The following is a 23,589-nucleotide window of genomic DNA, read 5'->3' as shown; positions in this document are numbered from 1 at the left end:
AAAAGATAATTACTATCAATTTGCATTTGCTTTGGACTTTTCAGCAGTATAAATGTCCTGCTCGCTATGATTACGTATGATTACATAGTAAATTACTCTTTGCTTCATGCTATATTTGAAAGCAATTCCTTTCGCTATAAAGGATGAAATCAAGAAATCTTAAGGAAACCTAGAGAAACGAACACAGTCCAACCTCACTGTGTGAATAAATAGAGCTAAAACCAATTACAAACTCCTTAACACATCAAAATTGTCATTTTTGCTCTACTAGAAAGATTTTATATCTGATTTGTGATCTCCATATCTTCTACATATGCCAGTGGTGCATTGAGGACGCCCAGAGGGCCTGGGAGGTGTTGATGCTTTCCAGTGTTGGCCAATAAGATGTTAGGCTGCATTACGTCATCATGGATGGATACATTGGATTTATGGACTGAATTTCCAATGCATATGTAAAATTATAATCTTTAAGTGAATGCAAAAAATTTCAGTGTGCATTTGGCAAAGCACCAAACATTTATTTCAGTTGTACACAAATTGTAAACATACTATAATTACACAGGTTTGAAAGCGTCTCTTAAGTCTATGCTATCATAGCTTAAAGCTAAAAAGTGGAGATGCAATCAGATTGAATAAAATCTGAGTCAGAAGAAAGAAACTGGAATGGATGACAGTGTCTGGGCTCAGGAAGACGCACACAAACCCAGCACTTGGAACCACTTCTGTCTGAGTCATAAATTATCATGGCGATGGTAAGTATTATGTATAAGGCAGAGCAGAATCATAAAAAGCGCTAATCATTTTGATTAGCCAACAATACAAACATTCAACCCGACATTTTTCGGAATCCAGTTTTAATATTTTTTGATTGACACAGGAAAACATTTCTTCATTGTTACAAGGAAGAAAATAGGATCTCTTTGTGAATTAAAACATTTGATGAACACAAAAAGCCTCCACAAATGATGTTCAAACTTCATTGCCTTAATAAGATATCAACATTGTTCAAATGCCAAATAAGTCCAGAATTTAAGAAACATGTGGGTGAATTAAAGAAAAAAGGACATTTCTTACAATATTTATATTACTATCTCATTTTATTATGGCTTCATATCCTGATGGGCATACTGACTGTTATGTCATGCAAAAAGACAAAATGCTTTCAGAGATAGGTGTTAACTAGTTTGGTTCCTCTCATAAAAGTTGACTATTGAAAAGTATATTATTTACAAAGAGATAGTTTTATAATTACAAATTGGAATGTTTTCCAATGACATTAAATTTATTAGCAAATTTGTTTTCAAGACTTGTCAAGTATATTCATTCATTTTATTTCTAAATAGATTTACCAGATATTTATTTACGTTTAAGAGTGGGACACATGCAAGTTTTTAAGTGTGGATTCGGAAAGGAACAATATTGTACACAATAATAATAACAATTACAGTTTTATCACAAAGCACTTTTTGTAGCACCTTGAGTGTTTTGTAAAAGCACAAAAGCACCCCTGTAGTTGTATTCAGAGCAGCACGAGGAGCATCCAGAGAGGGAGGCATAGAAGGACAAGGGAGGATGGGATTGGGATGAGTGGATCCTCTCTGTTGCTGAAAGTGTGCCACTGTCCGCCACGGCATCAAATGTCCTTTTCCTGATGTCACTCCCATTTCTACATGTACGTTAAAGTCATGTGATTCTGGCCCTACAAGGGCGAGGAGTAGTTTCCCCCAGTCAGCGCTTTCATGACCTTTCATAACGGGGCCTAGGGGGCACTCTTCTTCGGTCTTCTCAGCAACAAAATAAATCGTGTTTTTTGCTTTGTGGGCAGAGAAAGTAAAGGTTGTTGGATCTCAGCAGGTGGGTGTTAATATGTACCCTCTGACCCTGCCCTTCAGTGGGGAGTCGGGAGTGTCTAGCCGAGGAAACAGACAGGGCCGACCTCAAAGCCAAACCTCTGGTTGGATTCCCCAAAGTCATTCAGCATGACGTCGATGATGGGCAACTGGTCGATACGGGGAGTGTTGATCTCCATCACCGTCTTCGAATATCCTTGCTTCAACTGTAAAACCAAGGACACACAAGAAGATGGTGGTTAGAAAGTTAAAGTAAGTATAGTTCACAAATATTTGAAGGGAGAAGTTTCATCAAAATGAGTTTTTATAAAAAATAAATGACAAACCAAGAAGAGGAAATGGATGCATGGGTGGTCTTAACTCTCAACTACTGGAACAACTTAATGTTGAATCATTGATTTTAATCGATAACATATTTCCTTCCAAGATGTGAAGATTTGAATTTCTTTATATCAATGTAATTTAAGTATCTTGGAAAGTTGAACAAATAAAACAAATGGCATGATTATGGAAAACAAACTCTTAAGAAAAGTTGACATATTTTAGAAGATTAAGGGGTTTCATAAGATTTAGAAAATAGTTTTGTTGCAAGCCAAACATTAGAAAACGATTAGTTACCGAGCAGCCGTCCATCAGTGGCCTGATGAAGGGATTATTATCATAAGACATCTCTTCATCATTGGAGCCGAGGAAGCGCAGCGCTTTGTCGTAGTTGTCATCCTTGGCATCGTACCAGGCCACAGACTGATGGCAAATGTAGGTGAAGTTCTGCCGTGCCGAGGAGCTGAGTAGCTTCAGGAAGGTCATCTGTACTGTGTTAATGGTACTTTCTCCTACATCAACGTAGTTCAACTGGGAGCAGACAGAAGAAGAGGAAAACAAAGGAGGAAAGAGGAAATGGGGTATGTAAATAAAAGGGAAGGCAATCCATGACATAAAATAATTTTTATCAAAAACAGTATAAGAGTAATTATGAATATGACAGAATGCATGGAAGCTCACAATTTTGCCACGCTTGAATTCACTGAACCACGAACCCGGAGCCTCCTTGGGCCAGTTGGATATTCTCACCTATAAAGAAAAACAGTACAAATGAATGATTAGAGAATATAGAATATAGAATTGCTCCTCTATAGACTAATCATAGATAAATAGTTAAATTAATTTTGACCAAATGACAAAACAGATAAACAAACCAATGCTCTTTAAGTCGCTGTTACCTTTAGACATCACTAATTCAGCTATATAACTGAATATAGCACATGTAAAACATTACTTACTCCTGTGGATTTCTTATCTGGGTAAATGCACGTTTCCCCGCCTGCTGTAAAGTTACAAAACACTCTGATGGCGTCTCCTGTGCATCCCTGGTTTGGATCAATCCAGTATTCACCTGGGAGACAAACACAGCGATTGTGAAACAGTGCAAGAAGCCAAAGCTTTGACCTAAAGGACACTGAATACTAATGCTGGTGTTTAACATTTTCATTTACTGGACAATATTTTCTACTTAGAGAAGTGTCTACAGAAAGTTTCAATGGAAAAATTGGAAGAAATAGTGATGGACAGATGAGTGGACGCCAAATTTCCTCATCATGGAGCTTTAGAGATGATGACTTCAGTTAACTACCCACAAAAAAAGTGAATTTCTTGAATCTTTTTTATCAAATACAAAGAGCTCTGGTTTCTAAGAGGAACAGTATGTCAACATTTTTGTCAGTAACTAATCTCATTTTCAGGCAGCTGCATGGTAAGATGAAATGTTTTACAAGAGAACAAATCAAACAAATTAAATGGCAAATGAAAAAGGAAATATCAAATGAAATAGGCATAAAAGTTGGTTACCACTGTAGTCAAACCCTACAGTTAAAGCATCTGATGAATCTCATTGTTAAAAGTAAGCGGAACACTGTCTCCACCCTACCATCTGGGTAGTCAGGCTGGCTGAGCTGCAGGTCATTGCAAGTCCTGGCGGGGTTGTCTTGGGTGCCCATGGGGAACTTAATTCGCTCGATGTCTTGTTTGAGGTTGTTTAGAGAGCCAAACACATCCTCCATTCCCTCCATATCCAAGCCATCCATGCCATAGTCTGCCATTACCTCATCTCCCTGCATCTCAGCCTGCCTCTTACTTCTTTTGGCAGAGTGATGCATGGGCAGCGGCTGAATGATATCACCTGGTGGACCCTGCAATGTGGAGGATAATTTTAAGCATATTAATGTGCCTGATGCAAGAAGAAGAAACAAACTTTATTAATCAACGTAGGGAAATTAGTTTTTCCACTTTCTGCTTTTCTATTTTTACAGAAGTATATGTGTACAGGCCTGGTGAATTTTTGCTCCACGTGGGTCTTGAGCCGGCCACCTTCATGTCCTCAGCCCAAGACCCAGCGGACTGAGCTACTGCTGGCCCACCCCCAAAGGGTGGTTTCTGTGCAGTCTTTGTCAAATTTGGTGTTCAGTAAAGAGGTATACCTCGGCTTATGTTGTTTCGAGTTTTTGACAAAATACACAGAAAAATGAGAATCAACTTTACTCCATTTTGCTCAACTTTTCGTATGTCCGCCACAAGAATTGGAATCGTAAAATCCCATGAAAATCATTAGAAGCACATAATATCATGTTAAATAAGAATAAAATCATATAATATCATATCAAAATGTATGCGTATGGTTCCAATATTTACTGTTAAGCTTTACTCGTGATTCACACAATTTGTGTCCAGATAAATTGACGCATGGTAAACTTTTGCTCCTTATAATTTAATCCTTGAGGAGAAAAAGAGGAAAACACTTCAAAGAACTCTTGACCACTTTTTTAAGCACATAGAACAACAACAGCCAGAGCCAGCTGTTGATGTTGACATTCAACAGCCATCTACATCTGCAATGTAAACAACCAAATTGAATGTACGTATTGGGAAATTGACATTTTTTTTGGTAACTATTGCCAATTAATAATAATTCCTGCATTTATAACCTTACAAAAGGATTTTATTTCATTATTCATTCATAAATAAAGAATCCGCGATGTATGGTAAAAATCGCAAAATTGTATTCATAATTTTATATGAATGTATTGTACAGGTATACAGTATATAAATACTAGCAGGAACCCGTGGAAATTCTATGATAAAACAATAATATCAGAGTTCATACCAAACATATGAAAACAAATGTATTGGTATTACAAACCGAGCGCACCCAACATAGTCAAAGATCAACGTGGTGACGTAATGACTTTGTGTTGGCAAATCATGGATTCCGCTGGGCGGGCATTGTGAAGCCGTAGATTAATGTTAGCAGTTTAACTGGAGAAAGAAAGCTAACTAATGGTGAGATTCTGAAAGGAGCTAACGTTAAAGGAAAAGGCACCTGTCAAAAGAGCAAGTGGAAAAGAAATTTCAGAGAAGTGATAGTTCTGTTAGCTGACTACATGAACAGAACTGTATGTAGTTACTTGAAAACCATCTTAGAATTTTTTTTTTTTGCCATTTTCTGTGTTGTTCCTGTTGTTTGGACTCTGCTCAAAAACATGACAATGTTGGAATAGTATATGTATATAAAATATAAAATATATATAAATTATATAATATATAATATTATATAATATATAATAATATATAATAATATATATATATATATATATATATATATATATATATATATATATATATATAAAATATACATATACAAAATAAAATACAAAAAACATATTTCTTTTCTTTTTTTTTGGATGGATTTAGATGTAGTTGAACTGGCACTGAATGAACTTACAGGTGGTCCAGGTGGTCCAATCAGCCCCGAATCTCCCTTCTGACCATGTGAACCCTGAAAAAAAAAAAATAAATCATCGTGTAATGGACGTTATTAAGAAGATGCTCATTTCTTTTTGTAACACAGGATGAGTGATGAAATGAATAATACATACACTTGATCCCTTAGAGCCTTTCTGTCCTGAAGGGCCCTGTTGAAAAATAAAGATTAAGAGATATAATAACCTGGTTTAGGAAAGTGCGAAAATATTGTATGTCTTTCATGGGAAGAATGAAAATCCAAAACTTACAGAAAGACCAGGGGGACCAGGAGGACCGAGAGGACCTTGGGAACCAACAGCACCCTGTTACAGACAATAACAATAATGGACATTGACAGCTGATGAATGATTGGTCATTTTAAGTTATGATGTTTAATGCTTTAATTTTACAAAATGTTGCTGTTAATATTGTTGCTGTTAAAAAACATTGTATTGTTTTGTATGTTAATATACTTTCAGTACTTATGAGGAACACAAAACCTGGAACTGTATGCATGAGTTTTCTATGAGCAAACTGTATGGTACAACACTACTTATCATGCTCATGTCACCTCTCTCATAGGTTTATATACTGTATAATGGCCTCATCTTACTGTATCTTGCATGTGTAACTGTTTAATTTCCCCAGAAGCAAGACCTGGAATACAGGGATTGCTAGTTGAGAACCAATGCTGCACATGTCAAAATAAAGGTCAAGTTAAAGAGGGCCTGCAGAACCACTGATTGATTTCATGAATAGGAATAGGCTCAAATCAAAACCAAAATTGAGAGTCACTGGAAAGAGGGACATATTATATGAAAATAAGATAATGCTATCTACACAATTTTAAATTAGGGAAAGAAAACACACACACACACACACACACACACACACACACACACACACACACACACACACACAAAAGAAAAACACAGAAAGCCATATGATGATGTTGATCCTCTGAAGACACTCAACCCAGGTGAAAACTTCCTTAACCTTACTTATATAAGGAAAGTGAGATTATCAGAGGGATTATAACACCTAGAAGCTCCTGACAAGACATATGGTCTACATGATAGGATCCTACCTATGAGAATAGAACACATACTGTACGTCTTTGTAGACCTTTGACTTCATGACATTCACTTTCTTATCGATGGACAGCATAATGCGCCTCTCATAGATAATGACTTACAGCATCACCCTTGCCACCTGTGGTACCCTGAGGTCCAGGCAAGCCTCTGTCTCCCTTCTCTCCGTATTCTCCTGGAGGCCCAATCAGACCGATAAGACCTGGATGACCCTGGAACACGCAGAGAAGGAAATAAGGAACTAGCAGCGACACAAGCACACAAAAATTACATTGAAGAGCATTACAATTTGTACTAGTCATCTACCTCACAAAAACTAACCATTCAAGGCATAATTTCTGCTCATCTGCCAGTAATGAGGATAGTTTTTCAAAGAGAAAGAAAATGCAAATTCAGGTGAAAGTCTTAACAGCGTACCCACAGTAGTGTCTCATTTATGCCCATAAATAATTAGCGTGTTTATGGTTGTTGTCATATTTAACAATGGTGGTCTGTCTCAGCACCTGCTGATGAGGAGAGTTATGACCATCTGCTTCTAACTGCTGCATGCTGGCATTAGACCAGTGACCATTACAAAGATGATGTTGGATTTATACATATTCATTGGGTGCATTAAATTACAGTGAAAGCTCCTCATACAGCAGAACCTTTCTTTATTTTGCTGGGGCAGAATGAATCAAGACATTCCTATATCGGGCGTGAATGTTAACTTACTGTGGAAATTCTTAATCATATGTGAGAAATACGCAATGACAAAATGTAAGATTAGCATCATAATAACGCATTACCTTCTCTCCCTTGTATCCGGAGTCACCTTTCATACCAGGAAGTCCAGGGGGTCCCTGTGGAGGGAAAATATCATATTTTAAAGTAAAATGGAAAATTTATTGATTTTCTTTCATTCTTTTCTCTTTTGCAGCTGTCACTACTTCTGCATTCATGGTGAGTACTTGATATTCTAAAGAATGATTCAAACAGCTGCTTGTGACAAACTGTCAGGTTAAATGATCCAACTCACCACTAGGAGAAAAATCCAAAGTTATTCACATTACTGTCTTGTAGATAAGCAAAAATGAACAGCCATAAAAAGTTATTTTCAAAAGCTGGAACAATTACTAAAATGATAATTTAACAAAACAGCAGCTGACTAATTTAGTGTCCAGTGACTAATCAATCAATCAATCAATCATTTATTGAATATCCACAAAACTACAGCCATAATAATATTTAATTTCAATGACAAAAGGCAAGCATGTGATCATTTCTAATAGGGTATGAGAAGGAATGCATGTCTCATATGTTATCTGACTTAAAAATACAAATGTCTTTTGTCATGTGATCGGGGGACATGTCTTACAAGAGGTCCAGGAGGGCCATCTTGACCAGAAGCACCAGGAAGTCCTTGCTCACCCTGAAAATAATGAAAATATGAAATCATGTAATCAAATTTTAGTCAGGTTTAATAAATACATAACTGCCCTATTGGTGAACATCAACTCACTGATGTTCATGGAATCATTCACTCCTTGAAATTAGTTTATAATGTGAAGTATGTAGCATAAAATAACTCAAAGGAAGTGTACTCACAACAGGGCCAGGGATTCCGCGAAGACCATCAGGACCAGGCTTTCCAGCAGACCCCTGAGGTCCAACAGGTCCAGTTTTCCCAACAGGACCCTCTGCTCCAGCCTCTCCCTGTGAAATTAGTACAAACAAATCTTAACTTGCTTTTCGTGTCCGACACACAAAATCTGAACAGCTGTTAAGGTTGTTTGTGTTCCCCTCATCCAACAACAACAACAACAACAACAACAACAACAACCAGATTTTCAGTCTTTTTCTCTTGAACCATTTTGTTAAATCTCAGGCTCCTCAGAGTTAATGGAAAACGTAACTTATAGTTTGCAACTGTTTTTGTTACACATGCTGAAATCAGTCATTCCTATTTTACTCTCATTACTAAGGAATATGCAGTCACTGACATGTTTTTGCAAATTCCTGCAGACAGATCTAACAGCCATATATGATAAGCACATCAGTACATCTGAGAAATCTTGAGTCAAAAAGAGTCAAGGTTGGAATGTAAGCAAAGTTAAATAACACCAGTGTTATAATTTCTTTGATGACATACTACACTTGATCAGATTTCATCAGGACTTATTTGGATGGATTTGACATTTTAGTCGCCTTTACTATTGTAAGATATATTAAATAACTGCATCCCCTTAGAAAATAGAAGCTTAGATGAATGTGACTATCTATGGTTCTCTCTGATTCTCATTTGAGAAGTCATTCATAAATGAAATCTTGCTGCGGATAAAGTAAATAAATTCCAAAGCGTCCCAGACTGACTATGTTTAAGGTAATCAAGGAATAGATGTATTCCCTTCCAAAGCTAAATCAGATGTGTTAAAAAATGCTAATGTGTGCTTGCTTAAGTAACCTCTCTAAATTTTGTAAGGTTATTAAGTCAATGTCTTCAGGCCCTGGGAGCTTTTTGCCACCACATTCATTAAAGCTGGAAAACAAAACTATTACAGGCTAAATGGGTATTCTAAAATCCTTAATCAGCATATTACACCTCCTGGCTTGTTTTTGAAATGTGAATAGAAATAACAGAATTAGATCAGAATTAGATCAAACATTTCTGACTCTAAGCCAATACGCTTAGTGTTATAGTCTTTTGACACTACTATCCACTCTTTTCTGTTATTGATAATGATAAACATAGAGCTGTCTTTAAAGCTGCTCAGTGATAAACAGTAAGATATTTAAATATGCAGTGAATGATTATCAGACAAAAGGATGAATCTGAACTGGAGCCTGATACCAAATTTAAAGCAGTTGTATAATTAATGTTGTGAGATTTTCAATTTTGACTGATGCTTACTACTGATCTTCCCTGAGCAAAAAATGTGCTTAGGATTAAGATTAAAAAAAAAAAAGATGTTGTATTTTCTTGATTTAAACAATCATTCCCAAAACAACATCTAAAAAAATGTAAGAAGTAATTGGAAATCTCAAATTGGATGGCCTGTTTCTAATATTACTATGTCATTATTATAAAATGTAATCTTTTAACAAACACTATTATCATGTATATTTCTGCCTCTCCATGTTCAGATATACAGTATGCACATCTTGAGGTTGTGTGCAGATGGTCACTTTAAAGAACATGGCACTATAATATTCCATTCATCTATTTTCTTGTAGATGAAAAGGGAATTGTCTCATCTATAGTCAGTAATTGGCCTTGTTTGTCATGGGTCTACTGTCATGGGTCTACTGCAGCTGTGTGTGTCTATATATATATATATATATATATATATATATATATATATATATATATATATATATATATATATATATAGACACACACACACACACACACACACACACACACACACACACACACACACACACACACACACACACACACACACACACACACACACACACGGATTGATTTTTGCCAATTGCACAATGTTAAAACTAAACAAAAGTTTAATGTTTTTATTAATAACATCATAACTGTTTATGTAAAAAGAAAAAAAAGAGTTTTTAGTTTTATTAAAATGATAAAACCTGGTAGTCATTAAAAAAACTAAAGAAAGTGTAATACAGTTTTTTTTTTTTTTCGGTTTTGTGTTTCACTCAATTGTTTTATTTGCCTTTCATTCATATATTCTCATATAGACACTGAACCAAGCTGACAAAGCCTTCTCTACACACATTTGAATATTATATGTCAGTAATATGTCTCTTTTTCTTCTTTAACTTTTGATCCTTATTTATTCAAAAAAGCACTCATTATCTCTTGCTTTTTCTCCAACTTTTGCAGTCAATCAATGGATGGATCAATGGATGGATGGATCAATCAATCAATCAACCAACCAATCAATCAATCAATCAATCAATCAATCAATCAATCAATCAATCAATCAATCAATCAATCAATCAATCAATCAATCAATCAATCAATCAATCAGTCAATCAACCTGTATTTATATAGTGCTTAATCACATTAGCAGACATTTCAAACAGACAGAGAAACCCAACACGACTCGAAGTAATTCCTCACTATCACTCTCAAAACTTAATGGCGATTTTGAAAATTGTGAATATTTTTGTTGAATGGAAGTGTATTTAAAGCTTGCTCCCCCATGCTGTCTGATGATCGTGTGTCCCTGCCAAAAAATGTGCGTCAAAGACACAAGGACGCACGCAAACGAGAACACTGCCTTTAGTCATCAGATTGAAAACTGTTTTTCAATTACAGATGCAATTTTTGATATTTACAGTGCAGAAAATGTGTATTCAAGCAACATTTTATTATCAATTGACTATGGTGATATTTTCTGTATTTACACAATCTTCCTTGTAAATGTTAAATTCAGTGAACCAAGCTCCCTTTCTACAAGCATCATAAAGGTTTTTATAGGACAGACGGCTCTCCTTCCTTGTTTAACAGTAGATTGAAACGCTGGTACATTTAACAGTTTCATCCTTATAAATGCTTTCTATGGACTCCTGAAATTAAGTTGGCTGCTGCAACCTTTGTTCAGGTAGGCAAATGATGTATTCCATTGTTACTTTTCACCATCATCTAGGTTTCAGGAACAGAAACATGTTAAACTGAATTGTCTGATAAACTCAGGGATTATATATATAAAAAAAGGATTACAGACCAATAGGTAATTTGCAGTTAGAAAAATTTATATATATATATATGTATATGATTATATGATTATTTCTTATAAGTACATTTTTTGCTGTTTTTGCCAGGATTTGTCTGTCGAAGACTTTGTAAATTTGGACAACAACAATCCTGGTAAAGCACAATAATGCAAAAACTCTTAAACAATGATACTAGTGGTATTATTATTATTATTATACTAAATGTATTAGGGAGAATGTCAAACACATCACTTCAGTAACACTTAAGACCTTCATCCAACTTGATAACTAAGCAATCAGTAAAATTGTTCAGTACTTTACAATGCTGTCCTTTAGAAAATCCTTGGATTAGACTTATGTGAGGATTTGCAAAATCCAGGAAGATCAAATATCACCGGATCTATTTCCTTTGAATAGGAACACCTTTTATTTATTTATTTTTTTCTTTTTAACAGTTTTTATGTATTGATGTTCCAAGTATGTCATATTGACTAGGCTCAAAGAAAGAAGGGATTAAATGTCCTGACAACCAATTAGAACGGAATTTGACACTCTAGGATCACCATGCAATGTTTTCATTGTCTTCATCAAATCAGCTCTAATCCTTTACCTCAATATGGACAGAATGTGGACTTTGTATTTGTACATGTAGGCACCAGCTTGAGCGATTGACAACAAAGAACAAAACTGAGGCATTTGTCAGGTTTTCATCTACATTTCTGCGAATCAACCGGTTTGGGAACAGGTTATTTCTTTAAGGCTTACAAGGATTTGTTCTACTTGATTGTTTTCAACTGTATTATGAATTTTAACAAAAGACAAACACAACAAACCCTACTACTTAATCTGTGAGGATCATTGTGATCACTGGAAACAATCTGAGGTGGACATATAAATGCACGACTGGGCAGGAAGTTTATGGAAGTAATCTGAACTAGTGTTGTTTTGTACTTTCAAACATCAGCTTGATTTATCTTCATTCATCATTTCATTTATGCTCAAATGTCTTGAGACATAAATGTCTTGCAGCAATTTCTGGAAGCAAATGAAGACATAGATTTTTTTTCAACAACTCAAAGGCTCCCTGTAGATTTCATTGAGGTTTATCTTGTCCAGCACACACAATCACACAAGTGACATTGTACACAGCCAAATGGTGTTACACTATTGTAGCAACTTTGATTTGCCTTTAACACAGACATGCTGCAATGCATTGCCAAAAGTGAACAATAAGACTGCAAAGACATACAATATAAAAACAAACAAACAAAAACAAACAAACAAACAAAAGACTTGTGCTTTGCACTCAATGAATACATGTTAAAATGCACATATACAGTGCACTGATTCATGTCACTGATAGATTTTAGTTTGTATTCTGTAATATATAATATCTGTAGTTTTCAGCTACTCAGTCAAACACTTCCTTTGAATCCATGTAAACCGGTAATGTAAACCATCCGTTAATAATTATGTCCTTCAGGGAAGTTGTGTTTGTGCTTGTGTGTTGTAAGCAGAATAACTCAAAATTTCACAGCTTTTGAGGTAAGGTGTGGCTCAAGAGAAATCCGTTAATTTTAATGGTGATATGGAATTTTTTTAAAGGAATCTTTATCGTTGTTGGATTTGTATACAGATGAATGTTTTGGCTTCTAACTTCATGGATCATTCCAAAAACGGTTCAAGCAAACCTTCACAAAAACATGCCTGTAACCCCAGATTTAACTTCATAGGGTCACAAATTAACTCCATACTATCATGAGGTATTCCAAAGGGCTATTGCTTTTAGCTGCAATGAAGTTATTGAAAGAACTGAGCTTTCACGGAAAGGCTTGTGCTGTTTGAGTAACGTGTAGTTGGAAGATTTTGTAAGACGACAGCGCTAACCAATGTGCCAACACACTGCCATGTTGGCACATTGCCACCAAATTTATTAGAAAAATAACCCTCCAACATACATCGGTGTGAAATAAAGTCCTTAAAATTATGCAAATTAACTTCAGAAATTATTCTGATGACTTCGTTCTTTGTCCCTTTGGTGACAGAATGTGAAGGGATTGCATGAGCGATACTGCAGCCAGTCACATATCATAAAACAGCTGACTTTTTAAATCTTACCTTGGATCCCTTCTCTCCTTGTCTGCCCCCCTGACCTGGTCTTCCAATAGGGCCCTGGGAAAATGAAAATAAAATAAATGAACATTGTAAATATCTAAATAAACAGTGGCTCAATGGTAGAGCGGGTCATCCAATGTTTCAAGATCGGCTGTTCGATTCTCGCTCCCGCCCAAAAAACACCTGGAGGTGAGCTGACAGTGAGTGGGAGGTGTCAGCTCACCTCTGGAATGTGTGTACAGGGCCTGTACACACATATAAATACATGATTTCAACTAACTAGAGTGTGCCACTAATTTCCCTGCGGGGATTAAAATCAGTACCTGTATATAAAATTTAAAAAAAGATGCGAACAAATCATTTTCTCTATGTACATATGGAACTCACTGTTCATCTGATGAGTGTTCTGACCTTGAATCGGTTAAAGGAGAGAGGGTTCAAGAGGCCCAGAGCACATCATTATGAGCAAAGTGCCCTACAGTCCAAACATACTGAGCTAAAAGCACATCAACATTTCCACCAAACAGCTTCTGGTCAGAAGCTCGTAAGTGTAAGTGGGTTGTCATGTGCTGTTTCAAACAGCAATCAAATATACCAAACAAAAGCCACCAGTCTTCAATGTAGGTTATGAGCCCTGGCGATATGTGCATTAGTGAGTGTGCGGTTGTGTGTATGTGTGTGTATGTGTGTGTGCTAATGTAGTCAAGCATCCACATGCACCAATGAGCACCGAATCTGGGTCATTTGGAGGAGTATTTAAAAAGAGAGTAACTCACAGTTATATTTCTGAGGGTTGAAGATTCATGTTGCTAAGTCTGTTATTGGGGCCGTAGAAATGGAGTCTATTTAGTTATATAGTCACAGTCACCTAGATACTATGCATTGCGCTTAAGAAGGGTTTACCAGACATATAACTTTAACATATGATGCTTAAGAAGGAATATTTCTAAAAGAAAGCACTACTACTGGTATATCTGAATTATTCAATTACTAAGTCTATTTTTCAATTTCAAATAATGGTGCTGAATGTTGATATTTCTCTCAAACTCTGCACTTGTGTACACTGTTTGACAGCAATCTGTGCCGTCAATAGAAATGTTGCAAAGCAAAAGCAAAAGTACCTGTTGTTCTGCAAAATAATGTCAATGAATTATATCTTTGTCAAAACTTATGTGACTTAACAAGAGGACCTAAACAGATACTGTAGCAGTTTTCTTTCTTAGAGGTCAAAAAGAACCAGTGGACCACCATGTGGCTGTCAAGCTGTAAAAACAATTCACACGGTAAACGGTAATAACTTGGTAAATGAGGAAATAAGTGAAAAAGAAAGAAAATGATTTAAAATTTAGGTACTGCCTTTTCACAACTCCAAGCAAACAAATCATAATCATATCAACACATCTACAGTGCTGCTAAATGCACATGTTGTGATGGTTATATACTAGTTAAATGCAGTAAATATACTGAGCTGGTTGATGGCAGTACTGTGGTGGAAAAGATTCAGAATTTATCCCCAAGTAAACAAAACAAAGCTAAATTACTGTAACTTCAAACATCAGGATTTGTATTCTGTCTCCGATATTGTGATAGCCTTTTTACAAGCATGCTTTATGGCTAACTGTAAAACATTATTACAGTAAATGAATGCCATTGTAAAATGTTGTATTCTTGTAAATGAAATGATATAAATTCAAACGTGATGTGACAGAAAGGGCATGGGATACAGGATATTAAAGTGACACATTCATTTTTTAACATCAACAGCAGCAGCAGTGATTTGCTTCAACAATACTGAAAGTCAAGCTCACCATAGGTCAATAATACCTATATGCAACACTACATCTAGAGCCAGTTGTACAAACCTGAATCATTTCTTATCAGCAGATAGCAAATCACAATATACACCTAATGCTATCATAAATTCATCTCACCTTATAGTGGGTATACATGGCAGACTATGAATATTGTGAATCGGAAAATAGACAGCATTGTAGAATGTGTCATTTTTACGTTATGCTGCAATTGTACTCACCCTTTTGCCAGGAGGTCCAGGTACACCAGCTTCACCAGATGGGCCTGCAGGTCCCTGAATCAGAGGAGAACGTAGAACTCTTAACTTCACTTCAAAAAAGCCAAAGCATTTATTACATAATGAGGTAAAAAAAACAACAACAATTTTTCCGAATAAGGATTAAGTTTTTCTGTATAATTGCACATATCTAAAAATATTGCAATTAAATGTGGCTGCATTTAACTGACTGCCATCTTTAATTTGTTTACTTACAGGCTGCCCAGGCTCTCCATCATCTCCTTTGTCACCTGGTAAACCATCAAGGCCCTAAATAAATTAAATTCAAAGAACATTTGTCAATTATCACTCTGTAGTGCCATTCTATTTCCCATCACATTACTGACTAAATCAAAAAAAACATACACAGAAATAAGTAAACGTTATGGACAATTATGTATTGATATTACTCACAATTAATGCTACACAAGCATAGCTCATTTAATACATATACTGTGTTCCAAAATGGTAAAAGAACATGATCAGTTCAGGGATAAATGCTTCACTTACAGCAGCACCGGGCTCGCCAGAAGGACCAGGATCTCCTGGGAATCCAACAGGACCCTGAAGACAGAATGAGACAAGACTGACTCAGATATTTGACAAACATGTCAACAGCATCTCTGGCAGCAGACACCATGACTGAGAAATACGACAGAGCAATTCTGTTGCTGACAGCTTTCATAATGCACCAGTCATGAATATGTGTTGGAGACACTGTAGCTGACGTACAGGGTTACCCTTGGGACCATCATCTCCAGGGGGTCCACGGATACCAGCGGGTCCAGCAGCTCCTGGTGGGCCGGTTTCTCCCTTCTCACCAGTCTCTCCTCTGCGGCCCTGAAGATACATGCATCAGAGGCTTGTCACTGTGAGGAACGCATTATGCCACTCTGACTACAGCATATTAATAAATACCAAACAAATTAAAAAAAACAAACACCCAAGTCATACGTCATCAACATCAACAACGGTAACATGCAGAACTCATTAGTTACATGATTAGAGCACAGCACATCTCCTCTTTATGCCATCAAATCACTGTTATAAGCCTAATGTGGAAATATTATCAGGATTTATACAACAGGAAGTTAAAAAGAAAGAGGAAAATAATTGCACTGATGTGGGCATATTATATTTACTGATGCCTGTGGTACACTTGTAAATAAATGTTAAATGGGTTCTGGCTAAGTGAATCTTTTGTTAGTTATTTTAACAAAATTGTGAAAAACAATATACCATGATGTTTCTGTATTAAAAAAAAATAAATCCTGGAAGCCTCATACTGTGGAGCAGCCCAAACCTGACTATACTAATTATCTACTCAAAAACCCTTAATTTGTTAGGATTGCTGTACGCCAGCCGACAGCCATAAGGAGGTAAAACCTTCAGAGGTGGAAGGTGAAGTGCCAAATAATGCTCATGACTTAATTAGCTCCTGTCCCAGATTCATAGGCAGACAGTCACTGTCATATATACAATTAATAGGACACAAGAACAAATCACTTGAGTGTGTTTCTCCTTACCATGTGCTGCAAGTGCTCTTTTAAGAATGTATAAATCGAAAAAATATGCGGTCTGAAATGAGGGAGGCTTTACTTACCCCAATACCAGGTTCTCCAGGGGGTCCTGGGTTGCCAGCTTCGCCATGTTCTCCCTATTTTAACATTGAAAATGTGACTTATTATACACATAGATTAACTTGTGACTAACTTGTGCATTGGCTATAAACTCAGTGCTTTTATTTTGATGACAACATAAATAAATATATTAATATAAAAATAAGGGAAGGATTCCCAAAAATTTAAAAGGTGGTATATACTGTACATGTGTACCTTCTCACCAACACCTCCCACTGAACCAATACCACCAGGAGGTCCTTGTGCACCCTGCAAAGAAAGCACAATGAGGACAATTAGGGATTATTCAATAAAAAGTTGATTGAAGACTTGTAAAAAAAATAAGAAAAAACAAATACAAGACAAATGAGACTTACATTAGCTCCGCTGGGACCCTGAGGACCTCTGGGGCCGGGAGGACCTGGTGGACCCTGTCAGGAAAAATCACTGTAAGGTACTACAAATGTTTGCCCCATTTTACAGATTTGTCAAAACATATATCGAAAATAGTAACATTGCCCAGGAATTAATTTTTTCAAAAGTAGGTTTTCAATAACACACTGCACATACATTTACTGTACAAGGACTGCAAGGACAACAAAGTAAGGTTAAGAAAATGTGTATTGTGTGCCATAGAAAATATGCAAAAAAGTAGTAGTTATGAACAGAGTCACTTTCAAATGCTCTGATGAGGACTGTGTGCTCAGTAAATCTGGTAAATGTAACTTCAGCTTCCCTATGAGATGCATTATCTTATTTTTCTTTTCCTTTTTTTGTGAATATTTATTTGATGCACTGCGATGATAGTGAAGGCTTGTCGGAACTTGTCAGTACTCAGTGCACCTGAATTTATTGCTGCTCTATTTCAGCCTAATATTGTTGAGAAAAATATTAAGTCAGTACATAAAACTTGCTGCTTGGGAAAAAAAGCATTTTCAGTTTTCACCAGCAGAAATATTTACGTCCATACATTTTCCACAGACTTCAGAAGCATCTTTCATTTGACTAGTGGAGATTCCAGATTCAGCCAGTGACCAATACTTCAGAGTAAGCTGAATTTCCCACCTCCCAGTACTGCAAATATAAACAACATAAGATGCTTTTAAGATCTAAACTCACCATTGCGCCAACATCTCCATTCTCTCCCTTCTCACCGGGAGGGCCGGGTAAACCCTGAAAAGGACACAAACATTCTTCTGAGCAAAGAAAGAAGGTCATGTGCACCTGACACAAAATTTCACATTAAAAGCGATTCACAGACAGGAGAATAATTATATTTTTGAACTTCATTAAAAGAGCCTTTCGGTTGTTGTTCAATGAATAGCAAGCTTTAGGACACATGATGGAGAATGCATTAACACGAGCCAAACCCCTGAGTGTAAATACACAGTTAATCAAAAAGGACAGGATACGGGAGACTTGTGTATAATCAGCCTGTGTAAATTACAGGGTAGGTGCTCCATCCATCCACAGGAAAGTGGAGACAAAGGGAACAGCGTAGGCAGCGTTATACAGCTTTAGGATTAAATCATGTCTAACTAAAATAGTTTGAAAACAACTTGGGACCATATATAATATGTACAACAAGCAGAAAGGAGCTCTCGCTTGCTATTGTTACTTATTGTTTATCTGTATAATTGCTGTTATCATTTATTGGGCTGTTTATGCCTGATGATGGAGTGTGTATAATCAATAGGTGGGTGGAAAGCAGTAGTAATGATAAGTTGCTGTAAAATCAAAGTGACATGCAAATCGATCTCTGAGATACAATGTGCAGTTTTAGTTCATTTTGTTGATTTACAATACCCTTGTGAGGACAGAAAAGGCTAATTTATAACAAAGCCTGACTGAAACTTTGTTACATTAATAAAACACAAGGGTAATATGGATGGAAAATAAATAAAGCATCAACTTATTTCATGTAAAATGTGACAGTCTCTTCATTAATGCTGGGAATCTCTTCTTAAAATATGGTTTCTCATGGATTAGAAGGCTGAAACAAGGAGGTGAATCATGAATTCACTACATATAGAGAGAATTACCCACAGAAGCATAAATTCACACAAAGGAAAACAAAACAGCTTTCCATTGTGTGAATTTATGTGTCTTTGTGTAATTCTTCTTCTTATCGAGCAATAACTTTAATGTTAACAAACCTGGTTTTTACTGTACTTCCCATCTATGTCTTGTAGTTTTGATCTAAAGATTCAATGTCAACACAGCCTCAAATAATGGAATCCTAAGTAAGTAAAGCCATTCATTCCCCAGTTAAAAATCATTAATGCTAAAGATAATTGAATTGACGAGTTGAGTTTGCACTGCCAGCTATTTAAAGGCAGCTTAGCCAAACATAATTAAAAGAGTGGAGATGGAGTCCATTATGTCCAATTAAAAGCCAATTGCACTCAATAACAATGTTATCAAGCCATATTGTCCAGCAGCACCACTTGAATTCCATCCTTAGAGAGCCTTTGAATAATTGCCTTTGATATATTCTATGTCTTCATCCAGTGTTTCCTGGGCTTCAGATCTTTGTTTTGCATGTTTTGGCTTTTTTGATCTCCTTCATCCCTTTGCAGTTATCGAGGAAAAGGGAGCTTAATGGAGCAGTTCTGTAGCTACGTAAGGATTAATCTAAACCATGGAATTTGAGAGTGAACAAATCAGAAGGATAACTCGACAATGTAAGCAGTACATTAATACCTAACTGAAGTTTGTTAGCCTAAGCTTGCCTAACTGACCCAAGTTACTGTGAGCTAATGGTGGTACCACACCATCTGTGATTGTATTCACAAAGTGCACTGATTTTATTGTTTCATCTTTTCTTCTGCAGGTATGAAACATGCTAGTCCATCTCTCAAACGTTTCATAGTACAGATGAACTGAAAATAGTGTCGTGGTCCGAGCAAGATTCCAATTAAATTACTGTTTTTCAATCACAGGGACTACTGTCATTAAAGATGAGATAAATAGCTATGGATCAATCCGTTAAGATGGAAAACAGAATGGGGCATTTATTGATAAATGCCATCCAACATTCCATGGGATTTAACATGCATAGGCCATATTTTTGCGGGCAGTATATACACTGATTTTTGGAGAATTTGACAGCTCTCCAGTCTAATACCACACAAGTCAAAGTGTCGAAGACATGCAGAGTTGTTACATTAAATCTCATAAGAAATGAATGCTGTCTGTAAATATTGGATCAAACAGGCTACTGCAGCAAGTGGTGTGTTACTCTGCCCTAGGAGTACTGCAGGGAAGCAGTTAACTGCATGATAATGATGGACTCTGATTGGGAAACCAATGGCCTCCACCCACCACCATTAACGCCTCGGCAACATGCCAAATGCAAAATGGTAGCAATGGTGATGGATTTTTAGCACTGTCTATGTTAAAGAAAGTCCTTGAGGGTAAAACAAAACCTTATCTGCCCAGTAGTAATAGAAAGCATTGTTAAGAGCCAAGGCTACATTAATAAATTATGTTGTTTTGATGTAATGTAAATGATGTAAGGAGAGATGAAATGTTGTCGGTTTAAGGGGTGTGGAGGAACTCATTTTGCTCTGGCTGGCTTTGACAGTATGGAGAGTGATTTGAATACCTACTCAGCCTTGTTAAACGTGATGTGGTTGTCATTTGTTCAGAAAATGAGGACAAGAAATCAACATATGTGTGTCTACTCAAGGTGGAGATTTGATGTGAGCAAACCTGCAGTCCAATGGGTCCAGGTAGACCAGGAAACCCTCTGGCACCTTCATCTCCTTTCTGGCCAAACATACCCTGCTGTCCTCTCGGTCCAGCCTCTCCATCACTGCCCTGTAGGAGGTCAAAGATTATAAAATTGGAATAATTTTTTTTTTTTTTAGCTTTACTCTGTACTTTTTTCTGCTCATAGCTACCAATAAACACTGGTAGCTATGACCAACTTTTAAGACTAGTAAGGTTTCTTTTTTTGCACTCTCAGTATGTCCAAACTCATGGGATTGTGAGCAGGTTGATATCCATAATCAGGCCAAGAAAAGATTAGAGGAGGTTTATGGAAGTAATGAAAGAGGACATGAAGGTAGTTGGTGTGAGAGAAGAGGATGCAGGAGACAGGGTTAGATGGAGGCAACTGATTTGCTGTGGCGACCCCTGAAGGGAAAAGGAAAGGAAAGGAAAGGAAAGAAAAGGAAAGGAAAGGAAAGGAAAGGAAAGGAAAGGAAAGGAAAGGAAAGGAAAGGAAAGGAAAGGAAAAGAAGACTCATGCCACCTGTAATCACCTGAACTTCCCTTCTGAAGGGAAAAGCTGACAGAAAAAGAAGATGCAGTACGAAATAAAATGGAGAAACTTGAAACTACACAGCAGGAGTCAGGTCTTGGTCATGACGGTATTAATACACATGAGCAGACTGGTTCACCAGGACAAACAACTGTTGTTATTGGACATTGACATTCTATGCATTGCAGAATTTTTGCTAGAATGGTTGTAAAGTCCTAATCATTTACAGCAATGAATTGTTAGTTGCCCTCAGGCTATCAGCCCCTTTGTAGAAACTGGACTGTTCCTGTTGTGTTAATGAGATGGATGAGCAGGGGATGCTCTGCAGCATACAAGGCAGGGTTTTGAGTTGAACCAGAAACCACATGAGGCCATACATGGAAATGATTGATGGGTTGGTGCATAATTGTGGTTTGCAAAACTTTGTTTGACAGTTACTTCAAAAGCTTTGTCCTAATGCTATTCCATTTTCAACAATTACCATCACTGTCTTCACAAGGCCTTTAACTGATTAATATCTGAAACTTCATTGGCTATTTGATAGGTCCAACATAAAAACCACTATGGAAACCACTAACTTTAGGGAAACAAGATTTATATAGAATACCTGAAATGCTGGAAACAAAATACTTATAAAATATTTAACTAAATGAAATATTTCTCTATAAAGGTTAAAAATAAAAGCATATATTTGTTGAAAATTGATACTTACAGCTGGACCAGGAGCTCCAACTACGCCCTGAAGACCACTTGGCCCTGGTGGACCCTGTAAACACAATGAACAAAATAAGTACAGTATTAAGAATTACATCTTCAAAGGTGGCCAACTTAAACAAAGGCTTTTGCTAAATTTAAATGACTCTTAGGACAACCAAAAAGATTCTAAACACAGAAAAACTTCAATCAACATTTTATTCGCTGCTGTGTTTATACAATAAAATGATGTCATCCAAGGCATCACTGAGTGAAATTGATTGTTTGATATATTCAACTTAAAATTAGTACTCTTTGCTTAATTAGCATTGGTTGTCATTCAAAATTTTTACGCAAAAAGACTTTAACAGAAATAAAAGACAGAAAAGTAACTTACAAGTTCTCCCTTGTCGCCTTTGCTTCCTTTTTGTCCAGGTCCACCAACTTCTCCCTGTGGAGAAATAAAAACAACGCAGGTCATGTCTCCGTTTTCCATATTAAAAGACTCTTGTCTCTTAAGCTCTTTCAGCCCAATATCTTGACATGTCACCTGAACCACAATCGAGCAGTAACTATTTCTCAAGAGACTAATTTGATTGGCCCACAAAGACCTTGGTTGTGTGTTTGCAATTAATTGATTTGCCTGGAAGAGTTCAGGACATTTTGTTACGCTTCAAGTGAATAGAAAAAATTGTGATAGAACTACATTTGGCAGAAGATAATGGCTACAAACTTTGAATCAGAACTCCATCTGTTTAACGTTCACCTTGAATATAGTGAACATTCATTTTTGAGGCTGCTAATATTTGGAAAATTACCATATAACAGTCCGGGAAATTTAATATTTACTCCACCTTGTCACCATCCTCCCCAGGGGGACCCTGAGGACCGGCTGAACCAGGAAGACCAACAGGACCTTGAATGCCATCACGACCAGCTGGACCCATAGGACCTTTTTCTCCCTAAACATCGATCACAAGAGTGTTGAAACAGTGCAAATCACTAGTATCCTCAAAAACTTAACAATAAAAGAAGAGTTGGAAGAAAATACTCACAGGGCCTCCCTTTTCTCCAGCAGGGCCTGGTGGTCCTTGGGGACCATTTCTGCCAGTCAGGCCAATTGGACCCCCAGGGCCAGCAGCGCCTCTCTCTCCAGGAGAACCCTGTCACCAAGACCAAACACTCATTGGCCAATCCAGTACCACATGGTAATTAACTAGAGAAGTCAGTTTTCTGGGTCTAACTTCCAGTATAAAAATCGTACTCTCACACAAGGACATTCTGTTCCTCATCGCAATACTTCTATAAGCATACCACTGAATATTTATAACACAAAATTTTGTTTGATTTTTTTCTAATGGTGTGGGAAGCTATAAGATTAACAAATAACCGCAGTTAAAAAAAACAATCATAA

The 23,589-nt window shown here is 36.7% G+C and overlaps 1 protein-coding gene across 1 annotated transcript in view; it reads right to left on the bottom strand.

Moving 5' to 3' along the window:
• Positions 1-493: 493 nt before the first annotated feature.
• The window catches only part of LOC137612302 (collagen alpha-1(XI) chain-like), a 74,745-nt gene continuing 51,649 nt past the window's right edge, over positions 494-23,589 (bottom strand). Inside the window, exons 42-67 of the mRNA XM_068340766.1 lie at positions 23,231-23,338; positions 23,030-23,137; positions 22,573-22,626; positions 22,195-22,248; positions 20,930-21,037; positions 18,335-18,388; positions 17,593-17,646; positions 17,432-17,485; positions 17,200-17,253; positions 16,329-16,436; positions 16,107-16,160; positions 15,813-15,866; positions 15,561-15,614; positions 13,532-13,585; positions 8,324-8,431; positions 8,094-8,147; positions 7,525-7,578; positions 6,841-6,948; positions 5,915-5,968; positions 5,780-5,815; positions 5,626-5,679; positions 3,775-4,036; positions 3,131-3,243; positions 2,853-2,921; positions 2,469-2,702; positions 494-2,056 (exon numbers count right to left, since the gene is read on the bottom strand). Of these exons, the coding sequence (XP_068196867.1) occupies positions 1,910-2,056; positions 2,469-2,702; positions 2,853-2,921; positions 3,131-3,243; positions 3,775-4,036; positions 5,626-5,679; positions 5,780-5,815; positions 5,915-5,968; positions 6,841-6,948; positions 7,525-7,578; positions 8,094-8,147; positions 8,324-8,431; positions 13,532-13,585; positions 15,561-15,614; positions 15,813-15,866; positions 16,107-16,160; positions 16,329-16,436; positions 17,200-17,253; positions 17,432-17,485; positions 17,593-17,646; positions 18,335-18,388; positions 20,930-21,037; positions 22,195-22,248; positions 22,573-22,626; positions 23,030-23,137; positions 23,231-23,338 (2,265 nt within the window). The 3' untranslated portion in view covers positions 494-1,909. The remainder of the gene's footprint in view (positions 2,057-2,468; positions 2,703-2,852; positions 2,922-3,130; positions 3,244-3,774; positions 4,037-5,625; positions 5,680-5,779; positions 5,816-5,914; positions 5,969-6,840; positions 6,949-7,524; positions 7,579-8,093; positions 8,148-8,323; positions 8,432-13,531; positions 13,586-15,560; positions 15,615-15,812; positions 15,867-16,106; positions 16,161-16,328; positions 16,437-17,199; positions 17,254-17,431; positions 17,486-17,592; positions 17,647-18,334; positions 18,389-20,929; positions 21,038-22,194; positions 22,249-22,572; positions 22,627-23,029; positions 23,138-23,230; positions 23,339-23,589) is intronic.

Source organism: Antennarius striatus, chromosome 18, assembly GCF_040054535.1.
Source record: "Antennarius striatus isolate MH-2024 chromosome 18, ASM4005453v1, whole genome shotgun sequence".
NCBI classification, from domain to species: Eukaryota; Metazoa; Chordata; class Actinopteri; order Lophiiformes; family Antennariidae; genus Antennarius; species Antennarius striatus.
Note: the sequence above shows the minus strand (reverse complement) of the source record. Positions and strands in the feature narration are given on the sequence as shown.